Source organism: Equus caballus, chromosome 1, assembly GCF_041296265.1.
Source record: "Equus caballus isolate H_3958 breed thoroughbred chromosome 1, TB-T2T, whole genome shotgun sequence".
Lineage (NCBI taxonomy): Eukaryota > Metazoa > Chordata > Mammalia > Perissodactyla > Equidae > Equus > Equus caballus.
Window position 1 is genome coordinate 57,462,218 of NC_091684.1, and position 13,434 is coordinate 57,475,651.

The 13,434-nt window shown below is 37.3% G+C and overlaps 1 protein-coding gene across 7 annotated transcripts in view; it reads left to right on the forward strand.

Annotated features, from left to right (window-relative positions):
- The window catches only part of MYPN (myopalladin), a 102,297-nt gene that overhangs the window by 32,919 nt on the left and 55,944 nt on the right, over positions 1-13,434 (forward strand). For all 7 annotated transcript variants that reach the window (XR_011422810.1, XM_070225954.1, XM_014733228.3 and 4 more), the window contains one exon: positions 12,217-12,392. Coding sequence is in view for 3 of the 7 variants with exons in the window: in XM_014733228.3 (XP_014588714.1) it covers positions 12,217-12,392 (176 nt within the window). In the remaining 4 variants the exon portion in view is untranslated. The remainder of the gene's footprint in view (positions 1-12,216; positions 12,393-13,434) is intronic.

Here is a 13,434-nt window from a genome sequence, read left to right on the forward strand (position 1 = left end):
GAGGCAGCAAGACAGTTGTTGACTTTAAGGAACTGAAGGAAATGATGCCACCAGAACATAAATAGTGAGGAGGAAATGGTTTGAGATCAATCCAGAGAGTGGGGCAGATGCTAGATTTTGAGAGCCTCCTAGCAAAGGCTCCTCAAAGGGGATCCCTGGACCAGCAGGTCAGCATCACCTGGAACCTTGGTGGATATGCACATTTACAGGTTCTGACTTGACCCTACTGAATCAGGATCTCTGGGGGTGAGGCCCAGACACCTGTGTTTTAGCAAACTGCTGTTTGTTTCTGTGCTGAGAACGTTTGCAATTTCTTCACAGACCTCTTCACCTGGAGGGACTGTCCTCTGTCTTGTTCCTTGACTCAGATGTTGCAATCTCTAGTTAATATATTAGCATCTGCTCCTCAGTCTTTATTCCAACAGCACATGCCTCACAGACTCTAGCAGGTAGTATTTTGGGGTGGGATCTGTTTTGCGATGGAGAACCAGGCTAATCTCTGTGGTATCCACTTGGCCCATGGGAAAACCCACATCTTCACCCTTGCAAACTTTGGAAATGTAGGCTGCTTCCACTGAAGTTCTCTCTCCTGTTCTTCCCTCTTAAGAGGGTAATGCTAAATATCCTTTTACCTTAAAAGTTTTTGAGGCAAGTGTTGGGTATAAGTCTCTGTACCCCCACAAACTCCAGAGGCTACAAGTCAAGCTCTCCAAGGGGCTCAATAGAAGTCCCTGTCATTTGCCTGCCAATTTTCCTTAATCAGTCTCTCAACCTCCCCATATATACTCCCACAGGGGACAAGGATCACCAGACTGAATTGTTTTTTAGATATATTTTGAATAGATACTGAAAAATATTTATAAATATATGTATGGTATTAGAATAATAGCACAAACATCTTACCCATATTACCATTATTTTTAAGTCTAGTGTCTTCTTGATCCTGTCTCTTCTTCCCCACTCAAAGGAAACCATTAGCTCAAATCTTGTTTTCTCTCCAAATTTTTCTTGACAGTTTTTCTTCATAGTTTAACAACATATTCTTATGTTGCTAAACAATATTGGTACAGAAATATTTACAGGTGAAATGACACAAAGTCCTGGATTTACATTAAAATAATTCAAGATGGGGAGAAGGGAGAAATATAGAAGAAACACATGTGCCGTTTGTTGAAGCTAAGTGACGTGTGCATGAGGGTTCATGATACAATGTCTCTACCTTGCGTATGTTTGAGAGTTTTCATAATAAAAAGTTTAAGAAATATATTAGCAAATTTTACATTTTAAAACTTTACAAACGTGAAATCATAATGTATATATTATTCTGCTACTTGAATTTTTCTCTAGAAAGTATATCCATGATGTTGTGTGTAACTCTAGTTTACTCATTTTTGTTGCTATATAGTATTTTACTGTAAAGCTAGTGGATTGTATTATTGATATACATTTGGGTTGTTTCCAGTTTTTTCTCCAATATGAACAATGTTATTATAAACGTTTTAATATATTCTCCTGGTGTGTGAGTGTGTCTAGGCATGGAATTGCTGGCAGAGTACGTGCAACTTCACCTATAATAATGCCAAATTATTTTCCAAAGGAATTGTTTCAATTTACATTCTCATCAACATTCTATAAGAGTTCTGGTTTTTCTATATTATTGCCAATATGGATATTATCAGACTTTTTAATTTTTGCCAATCTGATGAGTATGAAGTGTTATCTCATTGTGATTTGAATTTTCATTTCCATAGTTACTAATGAGGTTAAGAATTTTTAAAAATATGTTTATTGACCATTCAGCTTTCATCTCCCATGAAGGCCTGTTTACTTCTTTCACTCACTTTTCTATCAGTTTGTTTGTTCTTTTCTTACTGATTTGTAAGACTTTTAAAAATATGATTAGGATACTGATCACATGACTTGTGTTATAAAAATATCTTCTCCCAGTTTGACTTGTCTTTTTTTCCCTATCGTACCTTTTGATAATTCGATATTTTTAAATTTAGTATCAAATTAAATTTTCCTTTATGGGTTTGGTCTCTATAGTTTATATCTAGCTTAAGAAATTTTTACTAACCTTGAAGTCATAAAAATATTCTTGAATATATTGTCTTCTAAAACTTTTATAATTTTACCTTTCATATTTGAGTTTTACTCCATTTGAGGTTGAGTTTTGTGTACGGTGTGGAGCAGAGAATGCATTTTAATTTTTTTAGATCGGATAACCAATTGTTTCCATTCTGGTTGATTGAAAAGTACATCTTTTCCCCACTGATGTATAGTGCCAGCTCCATCGTAAGTCAAAAATCCCATAAATGTTTGGATCTAGTTCTGGGCTTTCCATTCATTTCCTATCGTTTATTACATTACATTAGAGTTTTCATAGTTCTTGATTTCTAGCTTTTTCATTTTAAGGACTTTTGGCTCTTTTGGCCTTTTGCTCTGCTATATAAATTTCAGAATCATCTTATCAAATTACGCAAAAATTTTTTAGAACTTATTAAGATTTTTGGAATTGCATTGAATCTGTAGATTGATTTAGGGAGAATTTGATGTCTTTAAAATGTTGAACCTTCATATTCAGTTTCACAGTGTATTTCTCCATCTATTTAGGTATTCTTTAATGTCTTTCAAAAAAGATTTGTAATTTTTTCTGAGTCTTACAAATCTTTGGTTAGATTTATTCACAGGTAACTCATTTTTTAGGCTATATAAATGATATTTTTTTAAAAATTAATTCTATGTTTGTTATATATAGAAATGCAATTGACTTTCGTATATTGGTTTTCTAACCAACAACTTTACTACATTCATGAGAATTTATCTACAGATTTTTTGAGGTGTTCTTCCTTTCTAATCCCGTATCTTGTATTTCATTTTTCTTAGCTTATTGAGCTGGTTAAGCCCCTCTAGTACGATGTTGAATAGAAGTAGTGATACTGGGTACTCTAGTCTTGGTTGTGATTGTAAAAAGGATCCTTTCCATTTTACACCATTATGTAGGATTTTGTTGTAAGTTTCTTTTATTTGGGAAGATTAAGATTTTTAAAAATCATGAATGGATGTTGAATTTTATCAAATTTTTGAATATATAATTTTTTTACCTTTGCTCTGTTAATACAGTAAAGAATATTGATTTTTTTTTTTTTTTTTTTGAGGAAGATTAGCCCTGAGTTAACTTCTGCCAATCCTCCTCTTTTTGCTGAGGAAGACTGGCCATGAGCTAACATCCATGCCCATCTTCCTCTACTTTATACGTGGGACACCTACGACAGCATGGTTTTTGCCAAGTGGTGCCATGTCTGCACCCAGATCCAAACCGGTGAATCCCACACCACCGAGAAGCAGAACGTGCAAACTTAACCACTGTGGCACTGGGCCAGCCCCAAGAATAAATCAATATAGTGTTAAGCCAAACTTGAATTCTTGGGATAAACAAAATCAACATCATCAAAGTGGCTCCATATCGAACAAACAGAAAAATTTATTCTGAAAGAAAACTTAACACAGCAAACAGAAGAAAGGAGGAAATTATATCTTAAAATATATAACATTGGAAACGTTCAGGTACACTGCATCAACGACAACAAAACTAGAAAATTCAATACATTCATTTGTTCATTCATTCAATAAAAATTTATTTGCATTCACCATGCATCAGGAAATATTCCAGCCACTTGGGATTCATTAGTAAATAAAGCAAAATTTCCTGCCATATTCTATTCTAGATGAGGAGGAAATAGACAATAAACAGTGAATTTAGTAAATAAGTAAATTGTGTAGTAATATAGTAGTAAGTACTATGAGCAAAAGAAAAGGTAAGAATTCTAGAAGGAGACAATAAAAAGTTTCCAGTCAGCCCTGCCTAAAATAATTTAGTCCTTTAAAAAATTATTTTAGGGATTTTTTTTTTTTTAAGATTGACACCTGAGCTAACATCTGTTGCCAGTCTTTCTTTTTTTCTTTCCTCTAAAGCCACCCAGCACATAGCTGTATATTCTAGTTGTGAGTGCCTCTGGCTGTGCTATGTGGGACACCACCCCAGCGTGGCCCAATAAGCTGTGCCATGCCTGCACCCAGGATCTGAACCTGCAAAACCCCGGGCGCCAAAGCAGAGCGCACGAACCCAACCACTTGGCCATGGGACCAGCCCCTTTTAAGGACTGTTTTGATCCTCATGCTTATTCATGCTTGCTTTTATTATGTCTAAAGTTGGCTATGTGGTAAGGGGTGGTCTTGATGTCTTGATATTAGCTAATTGCTTATTTATGCTTTCTTAAGTTACCAAGACGTCTCCACCTGGAAGAACTCAAAAAACTTTAATAAAATCTAAAGCATAGACATATCCTCCCCACTTGTACCCGGACACTTCCGTGAGTGGAATATAGCCACTGGACATGAAAAATTAAGTTTGTTAACTCAGTAGCAGTCAAACAGGACATACGAAACACTGAATTGTGCCACGAAAGCCAACATAACTTTTGAGTCCTGTTAAAAAATGTCTACTATTATCTTATTGTCCAAAATACTCCGGTTGCACTCTGTATATGGAGAGTCGCTCTGATGCATGGAGAGACATGAAGATGTCAGTAAGCAAATATACTGCCTTTTGGCTGTTTCAAGTCTTAACACTCTTCACTTATGAGATCAGGCATTGTTAGACCAAGCTCGTTAAAGAGAATTCAAGGAAAGTTCTTTTCCAGCCCCCAAGCCTTGAAAAATGAAAAAGAAACAGGCTTGAGGCTATAATAATCCTAATTTGAATTCATTCATTTAGCATCCATACAACAAACATTTTTTGGAGCAGCTACAATGTGCCATACACTGTGCTAGGAGCCAGATAAACAAGTGGTAAACAAAACAACATGATAATTTCTACCCTGTGGTGTTTGTTTGTTGTTCAGGAAGGGAGAGAGATATTAAACAAATGAACCTACAAAGGAATATATAATTATAAGTGATATATAGGTTCTGTGAAGGAAACAAACAGGGTATGAGGAGGTAAATAATAAGAGGTGGGACAGGACATTAGAAGAGCTGGGTCAGGGTTAAAGACAGGCTCTGAGTAATCATTCTTTTAATGAGCGTTATTACTAGTGAGTCAGAATAACACATTCAAATTACATTTTGAAGTTGCTAATGTGCTAAAACAATGAGTCATAATATTTATCCAAGCCATATTTTAGATAAAATGGTAACCTAACAGCAGAATGGTAATATGCAGCCCAAAAGTCCACTTAAATCTGAAAAGTGTGTCCCTTCAGTGTCTCCATTCCCTGGTTTGGTAGCTAGCCAGATTAGCAGAGCTGGCCAGCTAACCTTGGTGCAGTAAGGTGGGGTCCTTCTTTATTGTTTGGACCTGCCACATTTCCCCAGCTCACTGGCTCATTTCTGCTGAGCCATGAATCACGGCTGGCACTCGCTGCCATTCTGTGTCATGGGGATTTGGCGTTCTAAAAACATGCAGCTGGTCAGGGCATTTCTATGAAAGCATTCCCTAACATGGATAGACGTTTGGGTAGACTATGTTTTTCTCCTTACCTTCAGAATTGTTCAGGATAGTGGGATAAATTTAAATACTTTTTTGGAAGGCAGCTTGGTGGGTGCGTTATTTCTGAGTGGTTTATTGTGTTCAAGTCAGAGTGACTGTTACTGATTGTTCTTTGGGGCTAGAAGCCATCCTGGCCATCTGAGTAAGGACACAAATGCTTCTGACAGAGAGTTTGGGCATTTGAATCATTCCACTTATCGCCTCTGGCTGTCCACTTGCTCATAGATGTTTCCACTCTCATTTTGGTAAGGAAGAGAAGCGTTATCTAAACGAGATAACCTTATAATGTTTATATAAGGGAAGGTATTTGTTTATTTGTTTTGAAATAGTTATTTATATTTGTTTTATCAAATTGATACAGGTACTTTGCTTAAAAGGTCAAATAATATTAAAGGATAGACCATTTTCAACACTTTTTTCAGTTTCCTATTTATTTACCTCTAGATTTCTAGATAAAATGCCAGTGGTTCTCAAAAATTTTGTTCTCAAGACCCCTTTACAGTCTTAAAAGTTATTGAGGCCCATAAGAAGTTTTGTCTATGTGAGTTACATCTATAATATTAGATATAATATCTAATATCTATCATATTAGAAATTAAAACTGAGAAATGTTTTGAATAGTTTTGTACTTATTAATTTTTAAATAACAATAAGAAACACACTAACATAAATAATTTTATGGAAAACAACTGTATTTTCAAAAAAAAATTTTTTTTTAAGATTGGCACCTCAGCTAATGTCTGTTGCCAATCTTCTTCTTTTTTTTTCCTTTCTTCTTCTCCCCAAAGCCCTCCAGCACATAGTTGTATATTCCAGTTGTAGGTCCTTCTAGTCCTACATGGTACGCCGCCTCAGCATGGCTTGATGAGCAGTACTGTCTGCACCCAGGATCCAAATCAGCAAAATCCTGGGCTGCTAAAGCAGAGTATGTGAACTTAACCACTCGGCCATAGGGCCTGCCCTCCCCCAAGTTTTTTAATGAGAAGAATGGCATTGTTTTACATTTTTTGCAAATGTCTTTAATGTTCAGCTTAATAGAAAACAACTGGAGTCTCATATTTGCTTCTGCATTTGGTTTGTAATACATTGTTTGGATTGAAGTAATTTAAAGTAATTTAAAAATTCTGGCCTTCCACAGATATGTAGGTGGAAATAAGAGAAATATTTTAATAGCCTTTTCAGATAACGTGGCTACTCTTGTTTGATACTACATCAAAACGCAACTCACAGTACATTCTTAAAGCTTAGTTGCAATGTGAAGTCTGAAACCATTCCGATGAACTTCTGTACTCTTCTACGCTAAAACTCTGTCTGTCTTGAACTTTGAATAGATCACATCGCACATTGGTCATTTGGAAAGTGAGTAATGCAGATCTACCAGATACTGACACATTTTATTATATAATCTTTTAAAAACCCACATTTGTTAACATCGTCACTGTTTTCATCAAGAAGTCTTTACGTATTGGGAAGTCCTAAACTCACTGTGGAAATACAAGTTTTCCAAAACTCTAATTTTTCCTTGAAAGCTCAAATTTTTTCATTGGCAACAAATGTTATCAGTTATTTTTACTTGAAATGACAGGCTTACTTCCTTCATTTTGGAGAAAACATCTGCCGAATACCCAAGTCTAAATAACCATAATTTGTCAGTTGTTCTTTCACGTTAAAATATTCTTTCATGCATTAAGTGCCTAGTTCAACTCAAAAAAACCACAAGGGCTCTTCCATATCCAGTGGAAATGCTTTATGCTACTTCCCATTTCACCACTCAGAATGTTAAAAAGACATGGACTCAAAGTTGAGATTTAATAAAAGTCGTGATTTTTACTGCTTCATTAAGGACATCTTTAAGTGAACTGAATTTTTTAAAAAATGTTTTAGCTTTCCTTCTTCTCCCCAAAACCCCCACTACGTAGTTGTGTATTCGAGTTGTGAGTCCTTCTAGTTGTGGCAGGCGGGATGCTGCCTCACCATGGCCTGATGAGTGGTGCCATGGCTGCACCCAGGATCCGACCCAGCAAAACCCTGGACCACCAAAGCGGAGCGTGCAAACTTAACCACTCAGCCACAGGGCTGGCCCCTGAATTTTTTTATTTTATCTGTGAGCATGGTGATGAAGAACATGACCACTAGTCAGTTTTGTGACCCTGCCTTAATTTGTGCTGCAAAAACACCAGCAATTTTACCCACTGTCACTTTTCACCATCGGTGTAAATGTCAACACAGTGAAAAGGCAAATAATATCTTAGTATTATATGAAAGTAGTTTTGTCTTCACAGGAAGTGAACTATACTTCGAGAATTGCTTCAAAATGCTTACACCCTGTTGCTTGGTATGCTGATGTTAGCTATTTTCTATTGACTTCCTGTTCCAGAAGATGGGGTTTTAGCACTCCTCACTAAATGAGCACCTCCATTGTTCCTTCCTTCGTTGCCTCAATAAAATCATATCATACTGTTGTTTAAAAATATTTAATGTTTACCTTTTTGTTACTATATAAGCATTATTCACGGCCAAGCCCAGAAGGGTAAAATGAATGTTTTCTTGCTTGTGTAACTTTTTATTTTGACCTGGAGCTGATTACTGTCTTGTTTTCTCACGTGCTTAGTTCTGTGGTCCTATCACAAATATGTCTCAATTCTCCAATACATTTGTAAAATATCTACTAAATATTCTGTTTCATGCAATTAAGCCACCAGGCCCATCTGTTTTTCCCTAGGGAAGTCTCTCCTGAAGCCCTTCTTCCTCTTGCTCCAATACGGACCAGCTGTTCAGACATCTGGCAACTCAGCCTTCATCCTAGGACATCCTCTAAACTGCTCTGAAGAGAGGATGTGACCTGCTGTGGGGATCTAAATGCTCATTTTCCAAACTTGAAATTAGTTTCCCTGTTTTAAGCTCTGTGTATCCTCCCCCATAGTGTGTCTCCACATCCCCGCACTTGTGTCTCCAAATCCTAAAACTTGCTGGGGTTCTGCCACAAAGACTGGCTTCTTTCGCTGACACCCCCAAGTAGGCACTTGGTTTTCAGATTTTTCTACTCTCCTGACTCCTCAGTCTGCTTTCCACCTTCCGAAAGTTTTTGAGGTCTCAGGCTTGCTGTTGTCTCCCTACCTATTCTTTTTGTCCTTGTGCTTTTATACCATTTTAAAATTCCTTTGTTCTAATTTAAGAGGCATTTCAGGAGGGACGTAAAGGTTAACGCATGTGCTCAATATGTCATGTTTGACTGAACGCCCACTATTTGTTTTTGGAACTATACATGCTCTGAGGGTTTGTTCACACAAGCTCTTTGGGGTCTTGTTGAGATTTATGCTTTGGGAGATTTATGAACCCATTTAAGCAGCTGCACACACTGCTAGTGCCACATCAAATCAAAGACTGGCATAGAATTTGTTGAAGCGAATAACAAATACTCACAAAATATTAACAATCAATTCTTTCCATCATTTGGTCTTTCAACAAACCCAACACATATTTTCTACCTGTACCAGGGCACTGTTGTAGGTGCTAAGTTTATAGTGGTGAATAAGACTAAGGTCTTCTCGGGGCCGGCCCGGTGGCGCAGCAGTTAATTGTGCATGTTCCACTTCGGCGGCCTGGGTTTCGCTGGTTCGGATCCCAGGTGTGGACATGGCACTGCTTGGCAAAGCCATGCTATGGTAGGTGTCCCACATATAAAGTAGAGGAAGATGGGCACGGATGTTAGCTCAGGGCCAGTCTTCCTCAGCAAAAAGAGGAGGATTGGCAGCAGTTAGCTCAGGGCTAATCTTCCTCAAAAAAAAAAAAAAAAAAGACTAAGGTCTTCACATGGACTTTCAATCTATGGGGGGAGTAACAGTAACAAAGTAAACATGTATATAAGATAATTTCAGGTAGTAGTAAGTATTGTGAAGATAACAAAAGCGGGTAATTAGATAGAGCATCTGAGGATAAGGGGACTATATTCGGAAGAGGATCAGGGAAGACTCTCTCAGGAGGTCACATTTGAGCTGAGGCCTGACCGATGAAAAGGACCTATCTTTGTAAAGGTCTGGGGGAAGAAGATTTCAGGAAGCACAAAAATCCTAATGGAGGATAGCTAATGTGTTCACAGAATAGAAAGAAGACCAATGAGATTGGAACATAGTGAAAGAAGAGTGATGAGAGAAGGAGTCCAGAAGTCAGGGCTGGAAAGGCAGATTTGGATGTTATCCCAAATAGAGGCGATACTTGAAACTATGGGATGAGATAAGATGGCCAACAGAGAGAGTACAGAGAACTGTGCTAGGTACTGTGGACGCTACAGAGCATATAATGCGCAGTCCCTACCTTCAAAGAACTTACCAAAATCCAGCGAAATTGGTGAGACAAGACAAATTCCCAAAATAGGGAATAATAAAAGATAGTGTATAATCAGGTCTTTCATGACATAGCACAGGTTTTCAAAAAGTGGAGTTAGAGAAAGTAACAATCATTGAGAATTGATGGTAAAAGGTACTTTGTGTAGGAGGTGATATCTGAGCCAAACTTTGATAAATGAGTTATATTTCCAGTAGCTAAAAGGCAGAGGAAAGGAATCTCATATGAAGAGGAAAACGTGAGCAGAGACTTGAATGTAGGGGTGAATATGACATATTTATGGAACAGTAGAGGAATGTTCGACTGTTGGGAAGTAGCTGAATAGGTGAGTTTTCTTAAATGTGCTCCAGAATGCTGCTTTATAAATGATGGGAAAGAGGGATTAAAGCGCTGAGTGGTTAAATCTGAAACTGCAAGAAAGATTAGCAATTGCCAAGACTGCTTAATTTTTGACATTGAATAGTCGTAACACCTCCCCACTTAATTACTTTTTATTACAATGTTGATTAATAATTATTATTTCAAAAAAGGGAAACAATATAAAAAGAGGTACACTGAGACATCACACTCCTATCTGTCTTCATCAGTCTGCTTTCCCCTCATCCTCAATAGGTAGCCGCTTTTGATTTTCACTTCATTCTTTCCAGTTTTCTTTCTTTCTTGCAAATGCAAACAATATGAATAGACCTTATTTCTTGCCCCCTCTATTCGTTTTCTAGGGCTACGTAACAAAGTGCCACAAACTGGATGGCTTAAACAATAGAAATGTACCGTCTCACAGTTCTGGAGGCTGGAAGTCTGACATCAAAGTGGCAGCAGGGCCTTGCTCCCTCTGAGACTCTGGGCAGACTCCTTCCTTGCCTCTTCTAGCTTCTGGTGGTGGCTGTTAATGCTCGGCATTCCTTGGCTCGCGGCTGCATCCAATTTCTGTCTCTGTCGTCACACGTCATTCTTCCTGTGTGTCTCTGTCTCCACATGGAGTTTTCCTCCTCTTGAAGAATCCCATTCATTTTGGATTAGGGCCCACCCTAATAACTTCATTGTAATTTGGTTATACCTGCCAAGACTCCATTTCCTAATAAAGTTATATTCTCGAGTCCTGGGGGTTAGGACTTCAGCATATCTTTTTGGGGGAGATAATTCAACCCATAACACCTACATTTCTTATGCAAAAGTTATCATTCTATATGCACTATTCCGCACTTTACTGTTCAAATTTTACCTATGCATCTTGGGGTTCTTTCTTCATCAGTACACAGTGATCTTTCTCACCCTCTTTAGAGCTGCATAGTGTTCCATTATTTCATCAGTCTCCTAGTGATATACACTTGGGTTGTTTCCAATATTTTCTTATTTAAATAAGTAACTTGTATATTTTTCATTTTGTGTATATGCAAGTATATTTGCATGATAGAGTCCCACAAGTGGGATTGTTGTGTCAAAGGTTAAATGCATCTATAATTTTGGCAGCTATTGCCATATTCCTTTCATAGAGTTGTAGCATTTTACATTCCTATTAGCAGTGTATGAGAGTGGTCAAACTTTTAGACTTTTGCCATCTGTTACATGAGAAATGATATTTCCATATAATTTTAATGTCTATTTCTCTTATCACACATCTCTGCATTTTAAACATTATTTTATGTGTTATTTTGTGTAAACTTTTGGACAAAAGGTTATTTTGTATTCCTTAACATAGTTAACATGTATAACCATGTTGTAATAAAAATTTCTAACTTTAAGTTACAGATTTAAAATAAAATACCATAGCATACTTCACTTAGGTTATTCGCCAGGGTTGGGCCACTCCTGGGAGAATATGACCCAACCTTCTTATTCTGATGACTCAAGTAACCAAACAAATTAAGTTTATTTAGCTAGGTCAGATGCATTTTGATAGTAGGGAATGAGTGCACTCAATTTCACAAACCTTTAACATCCCTCAGACTCTCTCCAAATAAGCTAAAGTAGCACTTATTTAATGTGTATTAAGGAAAGCTGTAAATCTTTTTTTTAGGAGAAGCCAAGTTTCATATCAAAGATTCTGCTTGTCATAGTTAGCTGTGTTTGCTTTCTCATCCATCTTCTCTCAGTTGTATCATTCTTAACAGGAGCCACTTTCTAATTTCCTGAGTAAAGTGTCAATGTGATTTGAATACTGCCAGCTTTTATCATTGTTACAAGCAAATTGTATCATAATAGTGGATTGTTTAATATTTTGACAATACGTTTGTCACAGTTCTCTTCTTCGGGAACACCTGGAGCCATCTATGTTATTAATTCTCACATTTCAGTCATGTCCAATATTCCCTTCCTCGCAGGTGGTACTGTGAAGGCAAGGAGCTTGAAAATTCCCCAGACATTCACATCATCCAGGCAGGAAATCTGCACTCACTGACCATTGCTGAAGCCTTTGAAGAAGACACAGGACGCTATTCCTGTTTTGCTTCTAACATCTATGGGACAGACTCAACTTCTGCTGAGATTTATATAGAAGGTAAAGCAAAATACTCTTAGATCATGGTACTTACTAGTAAGACATATAGTTATAATAAATAAATATTTATGAGGGCCTACTCTACCACACACTATTTTAGGCAGCGGGAATACAGCAGAGAACCAAATACAGTTATGCACCACATATCAACATTTCAGTCAACTGTGGACCACATATACAATGGTGGTCCCATAAGATTAATACCATGTAACCTAGATGTGTAGTAAGCTATACCATCTAGGTTTGTGTAAATACATTTGCACAATGGTGAGATTGCCTAATGGGGCATTTCTCAGAAAATATCTCCATCATTAAGCGACACATTACTGTAGACAAAAATCCCTAGGGGCTGGCCCCATGGCCTAGTGGTTAAGTTCAGTGCACTCTGCTTCAGTGGCCCAGGATTGGTTTCCAGATATGGACCTACACCACTTGTTTATCAGTAGCCATGCTGTGGTAGTGGCTCACATACAAAAAATAGAGGAAGATTGGCAAAAGATGTTAGTACAGGGCGAATCTTCCTCAGCATTAAAAAAAAAAATCCCTAGTTTCATGGACAGATGGAATTTATGTTGTAATGGGAGAGACAGAAAATAAATGAGATAAATAAGTAAAATACATATAGTAGTCCCACCTTATCCACAGTTTTGTTTTCCAGAGTTTCAGTTACTATAGCCAACTGTGGTCTGAAAATATTAAATGCAAAATTCCAGAAATAAACAACTCGTAAGTTTTCAATTGCGTGCTGTTCTGAATATCTTGATGAAATCTCACACCTTTCCACTCCCTCTGCCTAAGGATGTAAATCATCTCTTTGTCCAGCATACCCATGCTGTGTATGCTACCCACCCGTTAGTCACTTAGTAGCCATCTGGGTTATCAGATTGACTGTCATGGTATCTTACACTTGTGTTTGAGTAACCCTTGTTTTACTTAATAATGGCCCTAAAGTGCAAGAGTAGTGATACTGGCAATTCAGATATCCTCTTATTGTGCCTAATTTATAAATCAAGGTATGTATGTGTAGGAAAAATCAAAGTAC